The sequence below is a fragment of the Drosophila miranda genome, chromosome 2 (genome assembly GCF_003369915.1).
Source record: "Drosophila miranda strain MSH22 chromosome 2, D.miranda_PacBio2.1, whole genome shotgun sequence".
NCBI lineage: Eukaryota > Metazoa > Arthropoda > Insecta > Diptera > Drosophilidae > Drosophila > Drosophila miranda.
The window spans coordinates 3,035,738-3,061,239 of NC_046675.1; the positions used below are offsets into that span (position 1 = coordinate 3,035,738).

The 25,502-nt window shown below is 44.0% G+C and overlaps 4 protein-coding genes, 1 non-coding gene and 1 pseudogene across 6 annotated transcripts in view; all 6 read right to left on the reverse strand.

Annotated features, from left to right (window-relative positions):
• Positions 1-1,864: 1,864 nt before the first annotated feature.
• Positions 1,865-4,474, reverse strand: LOC108154530 (annotated as a pseudogene).
• A 1,514-nt stretch (positions 4,475-5,988) lies between these two features.
• On the reverse strand, positions 5,989-8,692 carry LOC108157665 (nose resistant to fluoxetine protein 6-like). The gene is made up of 9 exons (XM_017289824.2): positions 8,394-8,692; positions 7,995-8,328; positions 7,868-7,941; positions 7,604-7,806; positions 7,418-7,530; positions 7,149-7,362; positions 6,917-7,098; positions 6,391-6,859; positions 5,989-6,326 (listed from the first exon to the last, which is right to left on the reverse strand). Exons 1-9 carry the CDS (start codon positions 8,659-8,661, stop codon positions 6,090-6,092), a joined length of 2,094 nt encoding a protein of 697 aa, XP_017145313.1. The 5' UTR covers positions 8,662-8,692; the 3' UTR covers positions 5,989-6,089.
• A 609-nt stretch (positions 8,693-9,301) lies between these two features.
• On the reverse strand, positions 9,302-12,166 carry LOC108157666 (nose resistant to fluoxetine protein 6-like). The gene is made up of 9 exons (XM_017289825.2): positions 11,867-12,166; positions 11,441-11,801; positions 11,314-11,387; positions 11,050-11,252; positions 10,879-10,991; positions 10,610-10,823; positions 10,377-10,558; positions 9,852-10,320; positions 9,302-9,779 (listed from the first exon to the last, which is right to left on the reverse strand). The coding sequence occupies exons 1-9, from the start codon at positions 12,135-12,137 to the stop codon at positions 9,543-9,545; spliced, it is 2,124 nt and encodes a 707-aa protein (XP_017145314.1). The 5' UTR covers positions 12,138-12,166; the 3' UTR covers positions 9,302-9,542.
• Positions 12,167-16,098: 3,932 nt separating this feature from the next.
• On the reverse strand, positions 16,099-16,226 carry Trnal-caa. The gene is made up of 2 exons: positions 16,189-16,226; positions 16,099-16,143 (listed from the first exon to the last, which is right to left on the reverse strand). It is a non-coding gene; the product is annotated as a tRNA-Leu (tRNA).
• A 1,032-nt stretch (positions 16,227-17,258) lies between these two features.
• On the reverse strand, positions 17,259-20,305 carry LOC108157641 (probable low-specificity L-threonine aldolase 2). The gene is made up of 6 exons (XM_017289786.2): positions 20,202-20,305; positions 19,288-19,498; positions 18,460-18,534; positions 17,962-18,364; positions 17,728-17,864; positions 17,259-17,660 (listed from the first exon to the last, which is right to left on the reverse strand). Exons 2-6 carry the CDS (start codon positions 19,493-19,495, stop codon positions 17,341-17,343), a joined length of 1,143 nt encoding a protein of 380 aa, XP_017145275.1. The 5' UTR covers positions 19,496-19,498; positions 20,202-20,305; the 3' UTR covers positions 17,259-17,340.
• Positions 20,306-20,522: 217 nt separating this feature from the next.
• The window catches only part of LOC108156685 (extracellular serine/threonine protein CG31145), a 74,438-nt gene continuing 69,458 nt past the window's right edge, over positions 20,523-25,502 (reverse strand). Inside the window, exons 13-17 of one of the 2 annotated variants that reach the window (XM_017288324.2) lie at positions 23,900-23,908; positions 23,509-23,589; positions 23,060-23,172; positions 22,055-22,195; positions 20,523-21,958 (exon numbers count right to left, since the gene is read on the reverse strand). In XM_017288324.2, coding sequence (XP_017143813.1) covers positions 21,760-21,958; positions 22,055-22,195; positions 23,060-23,172; positions 23,509-23,589; positions 23,900-23,908 — 543 coding nt within the window. In that variant the 3' untranslated portion in view covers positions 20,523-21,759. The remainder of the gene's footprint in view (positions 21,959-22,054; positions 22,196-23,059; positions 23,173-23,508; positions 23,590-23,899; positions 23,909-25,502) is intronic. The other variant, XM_017288325.2, reaches the window with a different exon arrangement.

Sequence of the window (25,502 nt, forward strand, 5' to 3'; positions counted from 1 at the left end):
TGGCCCATTGTTGTTTTTCTTCCGCTTTTTTTTCTCGTCTCCCTCATGGCGGAAGGCGTTCCTAGAAAGGCGCATGTATAATTAGAGCTATGAAGCATGTCCGGTGAAGTTTGGCATTTAAATGTGGCAACAACAAAAACAGCAAGAACAGCAGCAGCAGCTGGGGCACAGAGGTAGCAGGATCGCCATTTTACCATTACCAACTTTGAAATTGGACAGAGTACTACAAAAGTACAAAAGAGAGAGTGGGCTGGGGATACTGTTGCCCAGATATATTTTATAATGCCACAAACATGCACGACTACAGCTATACATGAGAGTTTGTGTGCATTTCGTTTAGTTTACGTACTGCGCCTCCACATGCACAGAGGACACGGATCCAGGATCCAGGATCCAGCCCCAAACCCGCAGTCGAAACCAGACAGCCCCCGGGTCTGGCAGCAGGAACTTTGTGTGCAACTTTATCTTTTGATTTATACAATAATAAACAGAAATGTGCACAAAAGTTCTTTGTACTTCTTCTGGGGGGCAGGAGAAGCAGCAGCAGCAGCAACAGCAGCAGCCGCAGAATTGCAAAGTTAAATCGAGATATGTTTACACGAGCAGTTGACTCTTGCTAATTGGAAGCCACGTCAAAGGAACTACCCTTGGATCGCTTTCCAAGCAATTGTCATGGCTTATTACAGTAGCTTATAGCAGCAGCAGCAGCAGCAACAACAGCAGCAGCTTTCTCCTTGGACAGAGAATCAGAATATGCGATTACAATGGGTACTCGTACTCGTGCTCCTATTCAGAGTGGTCTTCGGGCTGCGTGGATCGATTTTCAATTGTAGGCGCTCAACGAGTTGTAAGTGGCCCCACCCTCACACCACACCCTCACCCTCCCGCACAAATGTGTGCCCAATAACCCATTAAATGCAACCAAATGCAATGGAACACGCAACCGTCTCTGCCGCCAGCCCCCTGTCCCCAAGCAACCAGTAACCAGTAACCAGTACCAGGCAGCCAGCCACCTGCACCATGTGGCATGGCGTCAATGTGGTGCACATTAAGCTTAACGCCGCTTAAATGCGAGTAGCGCAGAGAGCTTTAAGGCGCTGCCTGTAATGGCGAGCATTCATTTCGTATTCGCTGGGGGTGCCGCGTAATAATGTTAAATGTCAGGTGCAATGCAGCTGCAGCCGGAGACGTAGCCGAAGCCAGAATCGGAGCCGGGGCTGGGGACAGGGCCAGGGCTGTACCTGCCCCTGTCCCTGTCCCACCAGCAGTTGCAGTCGTAATCGAAGTGGAAATGGAAGTCAAAGCCAGAGCCAGAGGCAGAGGTAGAACCAGCGCCGGAGTCGAAGCGCACCAGCAGGCACTAATTAAGTTGCCTGGGAGCCGCGTAACTGCCATAAAATATGCGCAGTGGGGAGTTCGAATTTGGATCCGGATTCAGATCGGTTTGTCGGCCCCGCCACCGTAGCAGCCGTAGCAGACACCAGACACTCACTGCAAATAGTTGGTGCACACTCGCGGTGCAGAATGTACTTGCACTTGTACGATATTTTATGGCATTGGGCTAAGCGAAGTCGACTCGAGTCAAGAAGTTTTCAGTCTCCATTTGTTTTCAGGTTTAAACCTACACAAAACATGCAACCAAAGACTGTGGGAAGGCGAAGGCAAGCTCAGAGCTCCTCAAGGAGGTGGAGCATCAACCGGAAATGCAGGAGTACGTAGATAAATGTCTTACTCAGTCAGAGGCACACAGTCCAGACCAGTCCATGGTCTGCTCCAAAGGCGGAACCCCTGAGAAGGTTCGACGATCAGAGGTATAGGAGATTTTGGCAGAATTTCCACATTAAGTAAATAAAAAAAACAAAAATGACCTTTCAATCTAAGAATAATATAATCTAATCATCGGCTGAGCTTTCACTTTGTGTTTTCGTCTTTTTTCCCCTCTGTTTTTCTCGTCTCTAAACTGGAAAGCTGGGAAGCAGGAGCCTCCGCTTTTGACTTCACTTTGGGTCGTAGAAGAGTGTCGAATCCACCAAAAGGTGCCTCAATGATAAGGTAAAATACATACGCCATCAAAACCGTGAATCCGAAATCGGACCAAAACTTAAGCATCTGCAAAAATTGATAAAGGTTGCATTTAAGCCAGAAGAGTTGATCATTCACAAATTAAACCTACCACAGTGTAGTCGGAGAAGTACGTGCTGGTCCTTGTGTTTTTGCTGTTTACTTCCAGCATGAACATGTGCCAGATGTACACGGAATAGGAGAGTCTCGAGAGAGGCTGCCACAATGGCGAGGATAGGAAACTGTCTGCCAGACCGCCATGGCCCTGCATGCAGGCAAAGACGATCCAACACAGGGCTAGGGGCCAGCCCACTCGGGTAAGCGTGTAGTACAGAGACTCCTTGAGGGTAGACAGGGGTGGAGCACTCATTGGGTCACAGGGTACAGGGCAAAGATTGAGGTGAAGATCATGGCCAGACTAAGAACCCATCCTGACCATACGGCAATCCGGCCTAGCTGGAACTTCTTCCCCCGATTTAGGTGGAGAAAGTATCCGAACAGAAATCCAATCAGCCAAGGAGCGGCGTGCCGGTGCGTGGCGAAGTATAGCTTTTTATTAGCACTAGTATCAGCGGTAAGATTCCTTAAAAACAGAAAATGATTCTGAAAGGCGAGTAAGAATCTATCATTGAACTTACGTCAGAACCAGCGAGTATTTGTTGATCATCATCGTGGCAAAGAGGCAAGACGAAACCAGGAGCACAAGCACCACAATGCCAGCGGCTGCCTTCTTGCCCCACTTGTACAGAGCAATCAGCAGAAGCGGAGAGATAAGGTATAGTTGCATATCCACTGCCAAGTACCAGGAATGGGACATGCACTGAAAGGGTGATCCAGAGTTGTTCAAAATTGTCGGCGGGGAATAATTTTGTGTGCTTTAGTTACAATATTCGATGTGGCATAGTTCTGCACGAAGAGCAGTGTCCAAAACCACCCGCTCTCACATGCGGCACTACCAGTGTATCCACCGGCGAAAAGCGGCCCGCCTGATACCACGGGCATGAACTTCATATAGACTAGAATAGCCACTGCCAGGACGGGAACGATGCGTATAAGCCGATGGAGATACATCAACGGAGCGTTCAGACTACCATTGGATCTGCCACAAAATAAGGAATGCGCAATGATCAATGAAATATACGGTTTCATATACGGTATACCAGCAGGCCGCCAACGAAGAAAAAGGAGTCCACAGAGAAAACACCGTGCAGAATAATGCTGGAAAATGGTTGCTCGACCCACTAAAAAAATTAAGAAAGGAAAATTTACGATCTGAATTGTTTTTGCATAAACAGAAATGAGGCCACTAACCGAAAGCATATTGAGAGTATTTATATTCGGAGAAAGTAGCGAAAAAATGTATTCATGACCAAAAACAACCCAGAACAGGGACATGCAGCGGATTCCATCAAGACAACTGATCACATTCGGATTCGATTTGCTGTCAACAATGCGGAAAATGGCACGAGAACTTGACCGTGCCAAGCAAATCTTCACAATCGCAGGTACACTACCTGGAAGGCAAAATACGAGTTATTTCATTTTGTAAATCATTCCGTTCTCTCCGTTACTCACTCTGATCCTGGCATAGGAAGTAGTTGTAGAGCGTGCATAGACCCACGATAGTACCCATCAAGCCAAGAAGTACACTGCAATCCATAGTATGAGTCACAGAATTTAATTATGATACGGTCTAACTTACACTGTGAAAATGGTCATTCCATCCCAAGGTTTCGATTCACTTGTCTGGCAAGAAGCTTCTTTAATGTTCATACTTAAGCTGCTCGAGTTAAACAGTTTCTGCACTAATTGTTCTAGAAACAAATCCATGTTTGCCGCAGAGCACGAAGCCGGAAAGCATGATGCGATCTTCAATTGGTTCGTTAGTAACGAAACATATTGAGGCAGGGAACTAAAGGACACGTTGAGAAAGCAGTACTTTCCATTTATGCTGTGACTACTGGTGATCTCTTTGCTGATCTTGATGCATTCATCGAAATTGCCAAAATTGACGATGTTACCATACAGCAGTCCCGACGGAATGGAGCCCCAAGCATCGATCACTGCTCACAGAATTCATCCAGTTTAGTTCGCACTCACTTGAATATAATTTTCATTATTTACTTACTCTTCAGTGCCCATAATTGTCCAGCAGTAAGAGCCTGCATGAACTGCGCCATGTCCGCGAGACACAACAGATCCTTCTGACTGGGTATTAGGGAGTGGAATAGATCCAAGTCCGTGAGCGATGCATTTCGAAAGTGTTCGGCAAACTCGACTCCCAGTGAACGGAGCCCCGTCAGCCGCTGGTAATCTTGCAGGACATCTCCGTCTTTCAGTTGTGCGGCACTGACAAGTACCAGTCCGCAGACAAATACGGCTAATACGTTCACCATGGTAGCACAAATTCAATTGAAGGTGCTAGACAAATTACCAGGAAATTTATTAAAAAAATATACCCAAATCGACGATAAGCATAGGTCGCGTAGTCGATTACGAAAAGCCTTGTCACAGCCTTGTGACTGGAATAATGAAATTAAGCTTACGAACTACCCGATAGTATTGTATCAGCTAATATTCTTGGTAGACGAAACCCTATTTTGTTGTGCCATCTTATCATATTTAGTTAATCGTTATTTTATTGAGATTTGCCTATGCGACTGATTTGCAAAAACCAATACAAAGGTTGACTTTGATTTATATTTCATACCTTATCATTTCTATATGCCAAATCTTGTCCTTTCACTTGAACATCACAAATACTATCCCCTCAAATACTGAGTAAGCCTCAGACGGGACGACGCACAGTGGGACATTCGGCCATTTCAGCTTATTAAATTAATAGCTTCTGAAGAAATAAAAATATCTTCATGAAAGCCATTTGAAAGAAAAATCTTCCAAAAGTTCAAGAATAGTTTATATTTTATGAAAATTTAAATATAAATTTTAAAAATATACAAAACAAAACTTTATAATATAACTTCGTCGAATTATTTATTTGTGTAAAGTAATCATTCACATTCAAACATATATCTAACAGACCAAGCAATTCTGAGAAATTTCTGGATCTCACATGTCTACTTAATATCCCTTGCCTAAGTTTAAAAGCGCTGCGGTTCGGTGCTGTTTGGCTTTCAGGCTTCTATTTTTCCCTGATATGCGATTTCGTGGGCTCTTAAGCTAATGCCGGTTTCATTTTCATCGGTGTGAATCAATCGGCGAATACTCCCTCCAATAGATTATATTAGTTCATATTGTATTGGAAGGCGTAAAAGCTACGTGGCGCTAAGGCAGTATATAGATAATGCAAAAATCAGTGCACTGCTATTTAAAAGCTCTTCAAAGACTGATATCTGGTCAATAGCCTGATCGTAGTATAAAGGTTGTTCTCCATAAATAAACAAAACATGCACATATTGTTGTGAAGTAAGCCGCTTACTCTTGTATAATTTCAAATTCCTTCATATTCTAGCATTCCCTAATCATATGTTCATCATTCTAGCTTAATACTAAAGAACATACTTTTATGCTTATAAGTGTGCTGTTATTGTCTATATACCTAACTTAACTGTAACAAAAGCCTTAACCAAGATGGAAGATTGGACTATACAGCAGGGGTATTCGGGAGTGGAATATATCCAAGTCCGTAAGAGATGTATTGGATGTATTGACCAACAGAGGACCCCCACAACGCTTCCTATGCTAATGCTAATTCGATTGATGGCGTTTCGCCATCTGCCAGGGATTTTATACGAAAACTTTGAAGGCAATCGGACGATAAGTACTATCTATCTAGAACCACCAGCCGATTATAAAAACAACTGTGCTGAGTAAGGTAGTCTTGAGTAGTCTGAGGTACTCAGACTAGCACAGCGAAATACTTGATACAGCCGAACATCATTGATAATTACTCTTATCAGTCTAGTGTTTGGGTAGTCGGAAGCTCACATCTTTTTTATGTGGTTTTGTAATCTACAAAAGGTTTACATAAGTGCGAAAAAAACCCATTTTGATATTTACATCTTTAACTATTCTGGAGTAGTCTCTGTGGCTTCTTCCTTAGGCACGTTGGACTCAACCAGATTACTTCCGGCATTCAACTGGTCCTGCTGAACATCAACTGAGGACTGCTTTTGTTCGCTTGGAGCTTGGGGCTGCCGGGTTCGTAGAAGACTATCGAGTCCGCCAAAAGGAGCCTCAATGACAACGTAAAGCAGATACGACATCAAAATAGTGATCCCAAAGTCAGACCAAAATTTCAGCATCTGAAAATCATCAATGAGGTTAGTTAAAAATGAGCAATCATCAACAACTAGAAACAAAACCTACCAAATTGTAGTCCGAGAAATAAGTATTAGTACGAATGCTTCTATTGTTGACTTCCTGTACGAAAAGGTGCCAGATGTACACGGAATAGGAGAGTCTCGAGAGAGGCTGCCACAATGGCGAGGATAGGAAACTGTCTGCCAGACCGCCATGGCCCTGCATGCAGGCAAAGACGATCCAACACAGGGCTAGGGGCCAGCCCACTCGGGTAAGCGTGTAGTACAGAGACTCCTTGAGGGTGGACAGGTGTGGAGCACTCCATTGGGTCGCAGGGTACAGGGCAAAGATTGAGGTGAAGATCATGGCCAGGCTAAGAACCCATCCAGACCATACGACAATCCGGCTTAACTGGAACTTCTTCCCACGATTCAGGTGAAGAAAATATCCAAAAAGAAATCCAATCAGCCAAGGTGCCGAATGAGTATGTGTGGCAGAATACAGTTTCCTACCGGCATCTCCTTCCGTTCCATTCCTGCAATTAAATGGGGTTGAAGAACTCCAACGACAAACAGAAGGATCGTGGACCTACTTGAAGAGCAATGAGTATTTGTTGACCATCATCGTGGCAAAGAGGCAGGACGAGAGTAGGAGCATAAGAACCGCGATGCCAGCTGCTGCCTTTTTGCCCCACTTATACAGAGCAATCAGCAGAAGCGGTGAGATTATATAAAGCTGCATATCCACTGCCAAGTACCATGTGTGATCCAGGCACTGAAAACGATAATCGTACAAATGGTAATAAGAGAAGATCTATGACTTACAATATTTCTTGTAGCATAATTCTGCACGAACAGCAGCGTCCAGAACCAGCCCTTTTCACAGGCGGCTGTACCATGGAATCCACCTTTGAAATAAGGTCCCCCAGAAACAATGGGCGTCAGCTTTATGTAAACTAGGATTGCTATTGCAAGTATCGGCACGATCCGTATAATACGATGCAGATACATAAGCGGCACATTCAGTTTTCCTTTGGATCTGTCAGAAAATTGGCAATAATTCTCGATGGATACAAAATATCTCAAACACTTACTTATCCATTGAGCGAAGAGCAACCGTAGCCACAAGTAGGCCACCAATAAAGAAAAAGGAATCAACCGAAAAAAATCCGTGGAGAATAAAGCTGGAAAAGGGTTCCGCGACCCACTAGCAAACAAAAAAAACAGAGGAAATTAAAGATCTGAATGGTTTTTGCACATACAAGCATGAGGCCACTAACCGAAATCATATTGAAGGTATTTATATTTGGAGAAATTAGCGAATATATGTATTCATGGCTAAAAACAACCCAGAACAGGGACATGCAGCGGATTCCATCAAGACAACTGATCACATTCGGATTCGATTTGCTGTCAACAATGCGGAAAATGGCACGAGAACTGGCCCGTGCAGAGCAAATCTTCACAATCGCAGGTACACTACCTGGAAGGCAAAATACGAGTTATTTCATTTTGTAAATCATTCCGTTCTCTCCGTTACTCACTCTGATCCTGGCACAGAAAGTAGTCGTAGAGCGTGCATAGACCCACGATAGTACCCATCAAGCCAAGAAGTACACTGCAATCCATAGTATGAGTCACAGAATTTAATTATGATACGGTCTAACTTACACTGTGAAAATGGTCATTCCATCCCAAGGTTTCGATTCACTTGTCTGACAGCTGGCCTCGCTGAATTTTATATTTGTGCTGCTTGAGTTCAACAAATTCTGCATTAACTGCTCCAGAAACGTATCCATATGTGCCGCAGAGCAGGAAGCCGGAAAGCAAGATGCGATCTTGAGCGAAATGGATACGGCGGGTACAATGAGAAAACAGTACTTTCCATGTATGCTGTGACTACTGGTGATCTCCTCGCTGATCTTGACACACTCATCGAAGTTACCCAGATGGTAGGCATTGCCGGTCAGCACTCCAGAGGGAATGGAGCCCCAAGCATCGATCACTGCTCACAAAATTCGTCAACTTCAGTTCTCATTCACTTGAATATAATTTTCAGTATTTACTTACTCTTAAGGGCCCATAATTTTCCAGCAGTGAGCGCCTGCATGAACTGCGCCATGTCCGCGAGACACAACAGATCCTCCTGACTGGGTATTCGGGGGTGGAATAGATCCAAGTCCGTGAGAGATGCATTACGGAAGTGTTGGGCAAACTCGACTCCCAGCGGGCGGAGTCTTTTTAAACGCTGGTAATCCTGCAGGACATCGTCTTTCAGTTGTGCGGCACTGACAAGTACCAGTCCGCAGACAAGTAGACTGCTTAAAACGTTCACCATGCTAATACTTTTTCGATTGAAGGCATTGCACCTTTTGACTGTGATTTTATAGGAAAGTTTTGAGGGAAATCTGGCGATAACATTATCAGTGTGACAGCCCTCGAGTCGAGTATATCAGCCAAAATGCTTAATTCAGTCGAACATCACCGATAAGGAGCAATCCGTCTAAATTCTAAGTAGTCACAAGCTCAATTATTTATAATCTTTTCTCAGGTAATCGTTTTACTTATTGACTTTTGATGGATTAAATTTGGTTTTAATATGAGTGAGTAAGAAAAAAACAGAGAAAACAAAAGTTTTGCAAAAAATGGATGTAGAGTGCAATTATTGCCATTAGTGGTCGTAGATCCTCTCATTGTTTCAATTTTTTTTCCCATTCTCATGACAAGTATTAGCAAAATGGCGAGAGTTCGTGAAGAGATTCCGCCTCCCGGCAAAATTTTAAAAAATTGCAAACAGAGATGCAAAAAAAACAGGGAGAAAATCCCTACTGCTGTCATCGACTGCGATACAAACTCTGGCGCTTACGTATAATTACGTATAAAATATGTTCTATGTAAATAATCAACCAATTTCTTTTCGGTTTTATTTGCCGTTCGTTTTCTGACATGATAAATATAGTACGAGAACGAAGAATACAATAAGTATAGACAATGGAAGAGATTACTTGGAAGACTATATGTTTTTATTAGTTGAATTTGTGAGTAAAGCGCTTGTCGAATAGTTATTTGTAAGAGCTAATATCTCAAGTGGCTTCAAAGTCATAACTTAATAACAAACTTAAACATGTCTGGTCAGCGAAAAGTCATTGAATACAAGAAAACCATACTGGATCTAAATATGGAAAAGACAAAACACGACTATTAGCATCTTACATTTAACTATTCTGAAACAGTCGTTGTGGATTCTTCCTTAGGCTCTTCAGGTTCATCCAGATTCCTTCCGTCATTCAACTGATCCTGCTGGACATCGACTGACGACTGCTTTTGTTCGCTTGGAGCTTGGGGCTCCCGGGTTCGTAGAAGACTATCGAGTCCGCCAAAAGGAGCCTCAATGATAACATAAAGCACATACGACATCAAAATAGTGATCCCAATGACAGACCAGAAACTAAGCATCTGCAAAGCATAACATATTGTACATTTGTTATAATCCACTAGTTTCTATCAACTATCTGAAACAAAACTTACAAAGTTGTAGTTCGAAAAATATGTATTGGTCCGTAGAATTCTGCTGTTTACTTCCAGAGTGAACATATGCCAGATGTACACGGAATAGGAGAGTCTCGAGAGAGGCTGCCACAATGGCGAGGATAGGAAACTGTCTGCCAGACCGCCATGGCCCTGCATGCAGGCAAAGACGATCCAACACAGCGCTAGGGGCCAGCCCACCCGGGTAAGCGTGTAGTAGAGAGACTCCTCGAGCATGGTGAGAGGAGGAGCCCTAAACTTGGATGCGGGATACATGGCAAAGATTGAGGTGAAAATCATGGCCAGGCTAAGCAGCCATCCAGACCACACGACAATCCGGCTTAGCTGGAACTTCCTTCCACGATTCAGGTGCAAGAAGTACCCGAAGAGAAATCCAGTCAGCCATGGACCAGCATGCGTGTGTGTGGATCCATAGACATCCACACCATCACCTCCTTTATTTCCATTCCTGAATTAAATGAGACTTAATAACTTTAAATGTAAATAGAAAGATCGTGGACTTACTTCGCGAGCATTGATTCATTGTTGACCATCATCGTGACAAAGAGGCAGGTCGTGACTAGAAGCAACAGCACTACAATGCCAGCAGCTGCCTTTTTGCCCCATTTATACAGAGCAATCAGCAGAAGCGGAGAGATTATGTATAGTTGCATATCCACTGCCAAGTACCAGGCATGACCTAGGCACTTAAAAAAGGTAATCGTATCAATTGGTAGGAGCTAAGATCTATGACTTACAGCATTGCTTGTTGCATAATTCTGCACGAACAGCAGCGTCCAGAACCAGCCCTTTTCACAGGCTTCTTTGTCACGGTACTCTATATAGCCGAGCGGTCCGTCGGCGACAACAGTAATCAGATTCACGTAGACAAGAATGGCCACTGCCAAGATAGGGGTAATACGTATGAAGCGGTGAAGATACATCATTGGCACATTCAGCTTTCCCTTGGATCTGTCAGAAAGTTGGCTATGAGTGTTGATGGACTTAAAATAGTTCGAATACTTACTTCTCCATTGATCGAAGGACAACCATTGCAACTAGCAGACCACCAATGAAAAAAAATGAATCCACCGAGAAATATGCGTACAGAATAAAGTTGGAAAATGGTTCTTCGAGCCACTAGAAAATTACAAACGCCATAAAAAATGATGAATAATAAAATGATTAGTGGACTGACCAACACTGTGGGTAGGGTATTTATATTCGGATTGCCTGCAGAATATCCGACTCCATGTCCAAGAACCACCCAGAACAGGGACATGCAGCGGATTCCATCAAGACAATTGATCACATTCGGATTCGATTTGCTGTCGACAATGCGGAAAATGGCACGAGAACTGGCCCGTGCCGAGAAAATTTTCACAGTCACAGGGATACTACCTGGAAGGCAAAATACGAGGTAAACCATTTTGTACATCCTTCTGTTCTCTCCGATACTCACTCTGATCCTGGCACAGAAAGTAGTCGTAGAGCGTGCATAGACCCACTATAGTACCCATGAAGCCGAGAAGCACACTGCAATCTATAGTGTGAGTCACAGAATTGGATTATGATACGGTCTAACTTACACTGTGAAAATGGTCATTCCATCCCAGGGTTTCGATTCACTTGTCTGGCAGCTGGCCTCTCGAATTTGTATGTTTATGCTGCTTGAGTTTAATATTTTCTGCATTAATTGTTCCAAAGGCGCATCCATGTTTGCCGCAGAGCACGAAGCCGGAAAGCATGATGCGATCTTCAATTGGTTCGTTAGTAACGAAACATATTGAGGCAGAAAACTAAAGGACACGTTGAGAAAGCAGTACTTTCCATTAATGCTGTGACTACTGGTGATCTCTTTGCTGATCTTGATGCATTCATCGAAATTGCCAAAATTGACGATGTTACCATACAGCAGTCCCGACGGAATGGAGCCCCAAGCATCGATCACTGCTCACAAAATTCATCAACTTCAGTTCTCATTCACTTGAATATAATTTTCAGTATTTACTTACTCTTAAGGGCCCATAATTTTCCAGCAGTGAGAGCCTGCATGAACTGCGCCATGTCCGCGAGACACAACAGATCGTCCTGACTGGGTATTCGGGAGTGGAATAGATCCAAGTCCGTGAGCGATGCATTTCGAAAGTGTTCGGCAAACTCGACTCCCAGTGAGCGGAGCCCCGTCAGCCGCTGGTAATCTTGCAGGACATCTCCGTCTTTCAGTTGTGCGGCACTTACGAGTACCAGTCCGCAGACCAACAGACTGCATAATACGTTCACCATGCTAATAATTTTTCGATTGCTGGCGTTTCGACATTTTTCCAGTTACTTTATATGAAAACTTCGAAGGCAATCTTGTGATAAGCGATATCAAGGAGTGTTTCAGCCTTCCAGCCGATTATAAATATCAGTAAGTAGAAAAAATTTGAATTCAGACGAAAATCCCAATCAATGAGCAATCAGTAGAAGTTCTAAGTAGTCGCAAAATCCCCCCCATGTTAAAAAAATGTTATTGTTTTTGAAGATACTTAAAGCAAACCCTTAAAGTTATAAAACCCTTTTCTAACTTTACGCTTTTGTAAGTATTTTTGTTACGCTTTGGTAACTGTAACAAAGTTCTCTTCCACTGTGGCTTGAAAATAAAGACTGGCCGGGCCTTCCCTTACTCGGTATGTACTCGAAAAGAAACCAGCAAGGGGTCAGCCAGCGAACGATAAAAAACGGTAAGTTGTAAAGAATGTCCGGCTCAGAATTCACTGAGAATAACATTAGGATACGACACATACTTTAATTTTGCACACCTTTAAATAAGAAAATCAAATCATACTATTTTATTTTCCAGCTGCCATAGGAAGGAAATGAAGATCGTTTGAGCCTGTTGCATGGACAGGCTTATTCTCGGAGTCTAATAGCCTATCAATTGGCGATCGAAACCGAGATTAATTCGATTTTCAGAAAGTCCAGGAAGTTCGTTTGCAACATGTTCGGTGTATGAACTGGCACATTACTCATCGCCAAGTCATTTAGGAGCTTCTCAAGAGGTACAATCTCGAGTGGCTTTTAAGAAGTTCTACTGATTTTACGTATGCGTACAACGCACACCTGTTTCTAAATAATCGAAACAAAAAATAACTATCTAATCCATGGCGATAAAGTAGAAAGTTTTTTTTTCAAGTACGAATCTTATTGGTGAGACACACAAGCCAAAGGTCCTTCTACATTTTTTTTCTTTGATTTACCCATATAAGGGTTTCCCATTAGGGTTGGAAACGGTTCGCTCTGTCGAATAAACTATTTTAATTATATGATAAACTGGATATACATATTATTTTAATAATAAAGTATATAAATAATTATTTTAAAACTATACCGAAGCAGTCGCTGTGGCTGGTTTATGCACTTCAACAACAACATCATTCAACTGATGGTGCGGGGCATCGACTGAAGCCAGCTTTGCATCTTTGTCATTTGGGGGCTCAACCGGGATAATGGATCACTAAAAAAAGCGTCAATGATAGCGTAAAGCACATAACATTAAAATACGGATCCCAAAGTCAGACCAACATTTCAGCATCTGAAATCGAATATCATTAGCATCATTAAAGTTGGTTAAAGATGAGAATATTTTTTCAATAACCACAAGAGAGTAGGCCTACCATATTTTAGTTGGTGAATGAAAATTCGTATGAACAATTTTTTCTGTTGACTTCCAGAATGGAAAGCTGTGCACGGAAAAGGAGAGTCTCGAGAGAGGCTGCGACAATGGCGAGGATAGGACACTGTCAGCCACACCACCATCGCCCTGCATGCAGGCGAAGACGATCCAAAAGCACAGTGTTGGCCAGGACTTACTGACTTAATCTTGACTGATCATAATTTTCCATTAGTGAGAGCCTGTAAAAACTTTGCCATGCCCGCGACACACCACAGATCCTCCTGACTGGGTATTCGGGAGTGGAATAGATCCAAGTCCGTGAGCGATGCAATACGGAAGTATTCGGCGAACTCGACTGCCAGCGAGCGCAGCTCTATCAGACGCTGATAGTCCTGATAATCAGTTGAACGGCACTGGCCACGAGCAGTTCTCAGACAAGCGGAGAACCATAACGTTCACCATGCCCATACTAATTCAATTAACGCTACTCAACTAACGCCTAGTGCCTTTATACGACAAAAGCATTCTGTGCAATCTTGTGATAAGGGCTATCTTTAAAACACCAGTAGGTGTAGTAGCTTGGACTGAAACAAAAACATTCAAGTTCAGAGAAACACCCCCGATAAGAAAGAAGCAGCCTAGTTTCTCGGTAGTCGGAAGAACACATCAATTAATCAATCTATTGTTATTGACAGCTAATGAACCTTCTTGATACGTCAATTTTTGATTTCTTTAATAATTTTCGGTAATCAATAGACTAATCTGAAAGTAACCACACTTTTACGATTTGGCTAACCGCGATTCGGTGAATGATTAATAGGAGAAAACCCAACAAACAGTGGCATTTTATGGTTATTGTGTTTGTGTTAGTGTTAGGACGCATCTGGAAAAGATATTTTGTTCTTAAATTATACTATGTTGCAGTCTGTTGCAGCCATGTTAATACATTTTACTGATGATCGGTCAAAATAAAGGGAATTCATAGTTTATTAAGAACCCATAGGCACGACTGTTCCTCCTTTTCTCCTGTGCTCGTGAGTACTTTAAATGCTCACAGCTTGAACGCGACGTAAACCTATTATATTTTTTGCCAATAATTTTCGAAGCATTAGCTCATCATCAATTTGCTGCCTTGTGAAATTGGCAGCAATCACGTTATGCGCACCCGGACACGCCCCCACAAAGCCCGGGAAAAACCACAGGAAAACACATACTCCGAGAAAAACATACAGCCACACACACACGCCAACACAATCACACACACACACACACAAACACACCAGCCACCTATACTTGAGCACATTTGCTTAATTTTCGAAATGAGTTCGCATGACTTACAGCCACACCGACGCCATGCCGCCATACCACCCGATATCCTGTATCCCGTATCCTTTATGGCTCGCTCTTCCTTTGCCTTCGTCTGTGAGTCATTCGTTTGCTTTCTCGTTGATTAAATGCGGAAATTGTTTGACTTTAGTTAGGCGCATGCAATTAATTAAATTAGAGCACCCGAAAACCCATCAAACGAAAACATTCCATAAAAGAGTGCTCCAAGTGTACCGACAACATAAGAGAAAGTAAACCCGTTACAGATCCGATTTCCATGGGCTTATTGAAATTAAATTATCATTTTGTTTCCACGCCTCGATGTGGGGGGCTGGACCTGGAGCCAGCGCCATTTTATGCAAATTTCAATTTATGCCGCAGCACAATCCCAGCCGGCTCCTTGGGCCCGGGGCTTACGACTTTATTCCATGACAGTTTGTCGTTTAAGTTGGCCGAGCAAAGGAGGGGAAAAAGTGTAGCACGCCAATGCTCCTCAACTGCCATAATGAGGGAATGGCGTTTTTCCATCATATTTTATAGGAGCAAGGAGCCCATTCATCATGTATCGCGCATATAACAAAGGCATATGAAACACTTTTGCTCCGATTCCTGGCACGTGCCATAAAACGCGGCGCGGCATTGCCAATAAAGCCTGAGATACGCTCGGCGCGATAATAAACATGCTAATGGCCATTAAGAGGCGAATTTGAATTGAAAATCCCTACAAAATTAATACAAATACTAACGTAACGTGGCTTTACTTAATTGGACATGTCGACCGTGTAAATGCATAATTAAATTACTTAAACTTTAACTAAATCAAATGCAGGCGCAGGCACAGGCAGGGGCACGGGCACATACGCCCAAAGTGAAATATTCGCTTAAATAGTTCATTAGAAGCAATTCATTTGTTTAAACGCGTGTGTTACATAATTGAATGCAGTACATACTGTAGCCTTGTCCGTCCGTAGATTTAATTACGGTAATTGGCTAGAAATGGTATTTAATGTTTACAGAGCCAAAAGTACATGCAATTATGTCAGGAGCATCCTTAAAAAAACTGCTTTAATGGCTAACGAAATGCAATTATAAAATAATGTAAATTTACAATAGAAAAAAAAGACATTAATTGGGAATACATATGTACATAGTTATATTGTAAATTGATCTCAACTAATCGAGCATACATACATAAAATAAATTTCAAAAAAATTTAGAAAAAGAAGAAAACTAATAAAAACGATACAAAAGAAAAAAGATGATTGTCAGAAGTGGGATTCGAACCCACGCCCTCATAGAGGACCAGAACGCTCATACAAACGACCCTTCTGGGAAGGGCAAGACTGTTGATATCTTGAGTCTGGCGCCTTAGACCGCTCGGCCATCCTGACACGTTGCAAACCGTAGGACTAAAGCACTGTCAAAAGCTAAAGTAGGGGATGAGATGACGTCGCCAATTACAAAGGCAACAACAATAATGATGTTGTCGATGGGGAGGGAGTTTCTGGCTGGGAAGCAATAACAGCAAACAGGCATTTTCACACCCAAGGCAGCGTCGCGTGTTTGGCAGCTATTTATAGATTCTCTCCCGCTCTCTCACTCTCATTTCAAAAGCTCGCGGGTGTGCTTTTGTACGAAGGCAAGTGCATACTTTTAGGCTCAACTAATGGAAAATCAAATGCAGCTGAAAGTTGATAGAATCGCTCGAAATCCGGATCTGTAATTACTTGCCATTTTGGGAGATGACTTTTCCTTTACATTAATCCAGCGCAGAGGCTGCTGAGGGAGGGAGTGTAGGGCCGGCAGACAAAGCTGGCAACTTTGGTCGAGTCAATTCAATTTCAATTTATCAAATGCTTCAGCAATTTCTCTAATTGAATTTCGTTTCATTTGGCGGAGCATAATTTATAAAATATAACATTTCAATGCCGGCCAGGACAAAGGGCGTCCTACACCGAAATCCCGCCTCTTATTGATGCCATTCACTCAGCCCCAAGGAGCGCCCGGCTCTAATCTATTGTAAGGATGCCGAGCCCTGGTATCCATCCGCCGTAACGTAATCATTTTGAGCGCATTCCGATAAGTTTGCTTATAAATCACAAATGTCCGACATCCAGGATAGAGCAGAGCCCCGGAGGAGCTGTAGTTGTAGCTGTGGCGCCCAAGGGATGCCCTTGGCCGAAGGCTTTTAAATCGATGAGCACATCGCAGAATTGACAATAATATTTTTAAAATAATTTTATCATTTCATTCAGCCGGGCATTCATGCAGACACACAAGGAAAGGCAGGAAGAAGGAGGACGGAGGACGGAGAACGGATGACTGTCTGTCCATCAGCATCGATGGAGCTGCTTCGGACTCGGTCATGCGTGAATGTAAACGCAGCTTGAACCCACTCGAGGGGCAGTAATACAAATTTGGGCATTTCTTTATCCTCTTTAATTAAACGAAAAAAACTGGAATCTAATTATGTTTGTCTTTCCATTCCGCATTCGAGGGAACTCTTTACGAACGGGGCCACCGCTGGTCGTACTGCCCGATGACGTAGGTCAGCTTTTTGATGGCCAGCTCCACCTGCTCGTCGTCCACCTGGTGGTAGAGCACCACTCGGGCAAAGGCCCAGTCGCGAGCACTGGCCTTCAGGACAATCCCGGAGCCATCCTTGGCCGTCACTCCAGCTGCCAGTTCCTCGGGCTCGACCTGGGCCAGGCGCTCGGCAAACTCACTGGCCGTCAGCTGGGATCGCTTGATCTCGATCAGGAGAATGTTGCTCTGGACAGTGTCCAAGTCTACAGTGATATTGGGACTCTGTAGGTTATGTATGGCTGATGGAATAGTTCGTTAGTGAATGGAATGAATAGATAAATATATAGATCCCAATTAGATAGTTACCATTTGCAATTCGCTTTGCCCGCTCGTGATCCTTGCCGAGCAACGGCACAACCTCCTCCAGAGCCACCAGGCCGGCAGCAGCTAGTATTCCCGCCTGCCGCATGCCCCCACCCAAGGCCTTGCGCAGACGACGAGCTCTACGAGAAACCAGAAACGGAGACACAGAAAAAGGATAAGCTGGCATCGAAGGTGATTTCAGAGAGAGAGAGAGAGAGAGAGAGAGAGGAAACCCACTGTGAAATGAACCGCTGGGAGCCGACTAACACAGAGCCCACCGGTGCGGACAATCCCTTGCTGAGGCAAATGGAAACCGAGTCAAAGTCCCGGCAAATGCGCGCCACGCTGACGCCCAAGGCGGCAGCTGCATTGAACACCCGGGCCCCGTCCATGTGCAGTGCGATGGGTGCACAACCCACTCCTGGCTGTCGCAAGAGATTGGCCAGCTCGTCGAGGAAGGCCAGAGGAATCACCTTGCCGCCGCAGATGTTGTGCGTGTTCTCCACCACCACCAGCGAGGTGATGGGCTCGTGGTAGTCGTCGTGACGGATCCGGCGTCGCAGCTCCGTGAGGCAGAAGGTGCCATCGGGCTCGTTCTTGAGCGTAGCTAATTGCACGCCAGCCAGGTGTGAGGCTCCCCCTAAATGTGATTAATGAATACACACAGTCAATGTTTGTTCCCTGCTCCTGCTCCTGCTCCTTTTCCTCTGCGGGATCCGGGGATCCAGGTCTCACCTTGCTCGTACAGAAAGATGTGCGATAAATCGCCGACAAGGGCCTCCGCGCCGCGCTTGTGGCAATGAACCATAACTGTGGGGATTACAAAGAGATGCTCGAGTATTCACTTAGCTTGCGAGGGGCGGTAATTGAACTGGTATTAAATATTCATGCAGAGTCCCCACAAAACAATTCATTCAAGATTCAGTCTCTGAATCAAATGGAGTAATGCTTAAATTGTGTGCTGCCTCAATAGAAAAAACGCACTGCCTGGCCTCTATACGAATGATATTATATGAATGAAGATGACTCCTGGAAAGGAAAGTCTCTCCCGCTGCATACCCAATGAACGACCCTCGTGAAAAATTAGCACAATCATAAGTCTCGGTGCATTCTCTTTGAATGAAATGCAAATTTCAAATTCCATTAGAAATATTAATTTTGAGCGGACGCATAAATTTCCAGGAGGCACTCCCAGTCCTGAGGCTGCTCCCGTTCCATCCCCATCCCCGTCACCACTCCCATCTATCCACTTCTTTAGGTATACATTCTGTTGAGTGTGGCACACGTCCACGTCTAATATTAAAGTCTATAAAAATTAATGTTATGTTTATGGGCGCCCTTAACCTTTACGATAATGTACCTGATGCATGATATGAGCTCTGCTTTCTTGTTTCTCCCTCGTTCTTTTTTCTTGTTTGCCTCATTTCTGGTGGCTGCCCCTGGCTTTTGTAATCCGAAACTGGCCGCACTTTAAACTAATAAACATAAGCGACTCCACCGTCCGTCCCCGTCCCATGGAGAGGCTGAGAGCCGTGTTATTTATGTGCATCTCTTGCCACTCACTTGCCAGCAGATTTCCCATGGTGCCGCTGGGCACAAAGAGCCCGGCCTCCTTGCCAAAAATGGCCGCTGTCTTCGCCTCCAGTTCGTTGATGGTGGGATCCTCCCCGTAGACATCGTCCCCGACGACGGCCGTGGCCATGCGGGCCCTCATCTCAGCCGTGGGCTGGCTGACGGTGTCCGAGCGTAGGTCCACAATGGCGGGGGGCATTTTCTAATGTGGGATTGTGGACGGAAGTGGATTAGGTGCGGCATTTGCATAAGTTCTGTTATGTTGATTCGCTTGCTTTCTTTATGGTGTGTTTTCGAGACGAAAGAGTATATCTACATACATATATAGAACATGAAAGGAAGTCTAGCTTTTGATACCCTTGCAGATCATACAATTATCCGATTCATAATAAAACTTCACTGAACTTTTTAAATATACATATGTACATATTATTATTTTTAGAAGCAAATAAATATGTTTTCACTAAGATTGAGTTCCTGCTTGTAGTTCTGTGTTTAACAAAAAGAATGGACTGTCAGCAGATTCAATAAGATAATTTTGTTGGCTGTTAAAGGATTTTTACATAGTGAAAGATCGGAGAAGTTGGCACCTTCTCTTTAAACAACTGGCTAATATCATTATACCCTGTGCTTAGGGCATCAGATCAGGCCACGTAAGTTGCATTGCCATGATTTGATATTCACTTGCATCATACAATTGATTAGCCGCTGTCTGATGTAGCTGGAGCACCACACTTATGGACAGGCAGCAGCACTTGGACACTGATTTGCGATTATATAACCTTCAGCGATAATATTTATGCTCGAACACTTGACACTTGTCTCTTTAATTCAATTAAAATACCGGTGTAAAGCAAAAAAAAAAACATAATTGAATTAACAAACTATAAATAAGAAGAACTCACATAAGCAATTAGTTGATAAGGCGTGGAATGCGAATAAAAATTGGACACAACGTGCTCGCACGAGTAACAAAAAAGCAGTGACTGACCCCCCGCCGTTTGGGGCCTCCAGAAGAGAACAGAGCATTATCGGAGAGCCCCATACAGCGCGATTTACTGTACAGAATTGAGCGTCGATCGATGAGCAGAAAGCTCAAGCACAGCAAGAGAGAGAAAGCTCTCTCCAGACACCGTTCTTACACTGCCCTGCAAAGCTGGAAGACTTGCAAAGCTCGTATACACTGAAAATATTCAAGGGCCAAGAAATAACAAGAGCGCTGTAAATTTTCTTTGGTACTTTTTTTATTAATTATTTTCTGTAATTGTCACTAAAATTTTTACTAATTCTAACACAATTTTTGTATTCTTCCCGTCAATCGTTTTTCCTCACTCTGTTCACACTGTGTCTCTGGACCAACAAACAAGTTCTACAGAGATAGATCTCTCGATCTCTCTCTCTCTCTCTCTCTGCAACCACATCATAAGGTACAATTCAAAGATGTTACAATAATAAAAATAACAAATGTAACTTAGTTATACATATACTCGGTAATCATAATTAGTTTTTTTTAACAGTAGTGTGTTTGTTTTGTTTTGTTTCCCACATGGTGAAGTACATGATTTTCGCTGGAACTAATTGGACTAACTAAGAGGAGGGACCCAGGAGGGCGGTTGCCCACCCACCGGATCCGGATAAAGCTACGCCTGATATCGATCATAAAGTTATGTTAACTTACCAACTAAATTTGCAACAACTTTTCTTACGAATTGTGGGGTAGGTATAGGAGTAGGTGTAGGGGTAGGGGCTGGCAATTTGCATACGCGCTAAGTGTATGCACATCAAAGTTGTATGTAAAATGTATGAACAAATTATAAATAAATATTTAGAAAATAGTTTCAATTTTCCGTTTCAGTTTTAGTTTCTGTTCTGTTTCAGTTTCAGTTTTCCTTTTTATTTTTATAGTCTTTTGAAGAAGTTGCATTCCTGCAAACGCCAGCAAAGTGTAGGGTTTAGTTTTGTTCAGCGTTAGTTTTACTCTTGCCTTCAAGTTACGAGTTTTTGTGTACTTTTGGCACCCACTGTGGTGTAAATTGGTATGGATATAAGGGGGGCGGTACTCAATTTTCATTGCCAAATCACTGTAAACTCCCATACCAGGCGAACAGGCAGGGCCAAAACAAAAATGGGGGTGGAAAATCATATCAACTAACATTAGAGTGAATTAATTTCTGGCCTTGGCTCTTGCTGGGTTCTGATTTCTGGCATCTGGCTTCTGGCTTTTTGGTATGTGCAGACAGAGATATTTCACTTCAAGGAGATATTTCACTTAGGACGCTGATCTGATCTTTTACAAAGATCGATTGCCATTAATCTTAACGTTAAATTCCGTCTCCGTCTCCGTTTTCGTTTCCGTTTCATAATTGGACAACACACAGGACACGCAACTAATAGCTAGGGGTTTAAGCTAATGCTCTAGGATGCTTTTGTTGGTTCTGCCACGCGCCATTTCCATTCCTAGCGCTATGAGGACAGGTCATTCTCGGAGGCGTCCACCTCACCGGGGGGATTCCGCTTTATGCAATCCCGTATGCTCTGCAAGATGATGCCCGTGCGCCGATCGAGGGCATCCAGATGGGGCTGCCAGAGCACCGGACTCACCGGGTCGTTGCTCAGCGATTCGTTCATCAGCTGCGACAGCGTCTTGGGACCATTGTGGAACCTTGTGGAAATAAACATAAAAATAAAAAAACACAAAAATTTCAGAGGGTCAGTATTGGATTTGGGTGTTATCCTTTCTTTCTCAGGGTATACTCACTCAAGCAGCCTGATCAGCGTTGACTTGCGGATCACACAGCACTGCAGGACGGGCGCCAGGATGGAGAGCTCGTCCTGAAAGGGACGACCAAAGCCACGTCCATGGTCCAAGTGCAAGGGAAACGTCTCATTGCCATAGATTCTGTAATGCATGTGAAAGATCCGAAAGACCGAATTAAAGTGGATGCAGCACTCAGCATCCCCATCAGCCTCCCCATCAGCCTCCCCATCAGCCTTCTCCTGGCAGATATCCTGGATAATTGCCTGGCAATATGTGGGGAAAAGTGCCAGACTCAGACGCAATCACCGCACGGATGCTCGGATGCTCGGATTGGATTGGCTCAGTCATGTGTGAGCAGGGTGCGATGGGTGCGAAGGGTGCGAAGGGTGGAAGGGTGCCGTGCCGGCGATGACATCGCCATAAGCCCAACAAACGCTTTTGCATAACAAACAATTTAGTAGCAGCCAAGTCACCTGGTACCTGGTACCTGGTGCCTGTTCCCTGGTCCTAGTGCTGGCCAGTTCCCGACCACATCCCGGTGCCAGCATCGATGATGTACCGACTGTGGGAGCGGCGGCTTCTGAGGCTGAGATGTTTTGTAACCTTTTGCCAGACAGGCTGGGGAATATCTTTCCGTGGCACTGCTCTGGCTGTTGCTCCTGCGGCCATGGCAATAGCTGTTGCTGTTTGGCATGCAGGTGCAGGCATATCCTTGCCAAATGCATGCGCTTAGGCGGCCGCATATGAGGCGTATACGTAACGTGCTAAAAGCAGCCAGAGCCATTGCCATTGCCATAGCCAGAGCCAGAGCCAGAGCCAGAGCCAGAACCAGACAGTGAGAGGCAGCGTGGCAGGAAGCCAACGGAGCCATGTGTGCGGAAATAAACCGATCGCATTAGTTGCCATGCCAAGGACAGCCATCCAGCTATCCAGCCATATCCAGCTAAGCCCCAACCCAACACAACTTCCCTTTCCCCCAAAAAGGATACCCCGCCATATACTCACTTGAAGGTCTCATAATGATGACGATCCATGTTGCCAGTGAGGAAATCAAAGACGGCCATGTCCATGAGGTCGTACAGTCGCCTGCCCTCGTCGTAGGGTGGAATATCACGGACCTAAGTGGGTTTTTAGGGTGAAAATCAAATGCAAAATTAAGTTGCATCCAAGGGCAGAGAAATTTCCAGGCGAGGGAGAATGCAAAACAAGAAAATGGAAATCGACTTGGCCAGAGATGTCTTAATTAAGTCAACTCCGTGTCCGGGTCCGGGTCCGGGTCGGACCACAATAAAAACATTTGCATTTCAATCGAGTTTAAATGCAAATTAAATAAAAGTAACCGCAACGGAAGGAGCTCCTCGGAGTTCCTTCGAGTCACGAATGGAGGGCACTCCTTTTGCTGATTGTCCATTCCCTCTTCTTCCCCCCCATCCCTCGAATCGGGAAATACATACCAGGGCACAATAATTGGCATCTGTCTCCCACTGAGCCTTCTTCCGCTTGTGATAGGAGCGTCGCCAAGGATGCCGCCAGAGCTGTGGAAGGAGCAGAACAGACAAGAATGCAACATAAAATCAATTTCCATTCCGGAGGAGCAGTAAGAAACAGTAAATGCGCCCAGAAATCATCCTGTCTTAGCACGAGGCACCCATTCGGTTAAAATGTAAGAATATTAATATTTCGCATTTTGCTTTATGGCTTTATGGCTTTCTCTTTGGAGAATTCTTCCAACTGCAGCGAAATTAATTTTGCTTAAATTAAATTATTCGCCGGCCAGCAGAAGGGCAATAAAAGTTAGTCTCCCGCTAGACTTTGGCCGAGGTCCTTCCTTCCACCGCAACTTACCTTCCGACCCTGGACAGGCCAAGGGGTAGATTTGTATGTGGAGGAGGGGCATGCCCCAGGACAACAACAACGCAATGGAGGAACAGGAACAGCAACAGAAACAGGAACAAGATCAGGAACGGGAACGGGAGCGCGAGGCGGCGCAGAAGCAGCAACAACAAAAATTATATAAAATATATATATAAAAAAGGAATTAAAAAACAAGGTCCGGGGCGAGCGGGCGAGCAAGCGAGAGAAAAATGCAAAATAAAAGCTCAGCGCGTTGGGCGTTTTATGCATAGAGGGCGTGGCGTGACCATAGTGTGTAATGACCGGAAGCCTCATGGGGGGGGTTAACGGTCTCAGAATGCAGCAGCAGCAGTACCACGACCACGACCACCACCGGCAGCAATCGGTGCAAAGCAAAGCCAAATTCCCCGCCACACACACACACACACACCGTGGAAACTGCTGGAAAAGCGGGAAAAGCAACAAACTACAACAACAAGCACAAGAAGCAGAAGCAGAAGCGGCAGAGGCAAACATAAAGCACAAAGGTGAGTTAAGTTAACGGTAGAATGGTGACAGCAATGGAATGGAATGAAAGGGCAAGGTGCAGGGAAATCTGCCGTCTTTTAGGGTAATTTTTTGGTTGTTTTTTTGCATAGAATGCAAAGTTTTTCCACCCTTCCCATGGCTGCATCATTCCACCCACCACCCCAGCAGGTCAGCTTCCAAAAAATGCATAAATCAAGAAAAATTAAATTATATAAGGATGCGGGCAGGGGGTCAGATACGGATGGAAGCAACGGAATGCGGCAAATGTGAGGAAAGCAATTTGCAATTTTTGTTAGCACCGCGTTAAATGCCCTTGATAAATGCTCGAAACCTGAGCAAGATACTTAAAGATGGCAATGGCAAATGGCAGAATGGGGGAAATGACTTCAATGGGGCCATTTTTGGTGGCATTCTCCATGCAAAATGGGTATGAGTTTTGTTTTAAATAGTTGCACAGCCGCCTGCTTAAATGTATCTTAAAGATGAACGCAATTTAATGGAATTTTTTCAGTAATTCTGTATGCAAAATGATCCCCCAATGAGCCTAGGAAATAGATATACGTATATTAAACTGATTCGCTCGTGTGACTGTATTATTTCATGTGTTAATTGATGAATGTGTCTGCCAGACCAATTAACATTTATAGCTGACAGATTTAACAAATGACACTGACATGAAACCAAATATTATTGTGCTATTGGAAATATGAAAATCGATTATATGTTTAATATAAATATGTATGGGACTAAAGGTAGTCGTAGAAGTAGATGTGAAGCTACTATGTGTGTCCCAGTACCACAATTTTCCATAGCTGGCTTTTAGACAATTCTTCTGCTGTTCACTTTTAAACGCTTGAGAGGAACCTCTTCTCTTTGCACCTCAAGTGCTGCTGCCATATTGATTCTCCACTCATTTAGGGCATTTTTTGTTATCCACAACCAAGCCCTTCCGGCAATCTCAAAGCATTTAACAAGCGTGCAAATCAAATTTGCAACTTAATTAAAATTCTGTTCTGTTACAAAGAAAAAAACAAAAAAATTTTGCTCGTTGTTTACTTCTAGCCAA

Excerpts from the sequence above, each read along its gene's own strand:
- LOC108157665 (XM_017289824.2), bottom strand. The coding sequence starts at position 8,661 with ATGGTGAACGTTTTAAGCAGTCTACTTGTCTGCGGACTGGTACTTGTC. Across the intron at positions 8,329-8,393 it reads AAAATTATGGGCCCTTAAGA|TGATCGATGCTTGGGGCTCC; the intron begins GTAAGTAAATAC and ends TTTTGTGAGCAG. Across the intron at positions 7,363-7,417 it reads GCTCTTCGCTCAATGGATAA|ATCCAAAGGAAAACTGAATG; the intron begins GTAAGTGTTTGA and ends ATTTTCTGACAG.
- LOC108157666 (XM_017289825.2), bottom strand. The coding sequence starts at position 12,137 with ATGGTGAACGTATTATGCAGTCTGTTGGTCTGCGGACTGGTACTCGTA. Across the intron at positions 11,388-11,440 it reads GGAATGACCATTTTCACAGT|TGTGCTTCTCGGCTTCATGG; the intron begins GTAAGTTAGACC and ends TATAGATTGCAG. Across the intron at positions 9,780-9,851 it reads ATTTTTCGAACTACAACTTT|ATGCTTAGTTTCTGGTCTGT; the intron begins GTAAGTTTTGTT and ends TATGCTTTGCAG.
- LOC108157641 (XM_017289786.2), bottom strand. The coding sequence starts at position 19,495 with ATGCCCCCCGCCATTGTGGACCTACGCTCGGACACCGTCAGCCAGCCC. Across the intron at positions 18,535-19,287 it reads CATGGGAAATCTGCTGGCAA|TTATGGTTCATTGCCACAAG; the intron begins GTGAGTGGCAAG and ends TAATCCCCACAG. Across the intron at positions 18,365-18,459 it reads CATCTTTCTGTACGAGCAAG|GGGGAGCCTCACACCTGGCT; the intron begins GTGAGACCTGGA and ends AATCACATTTAG.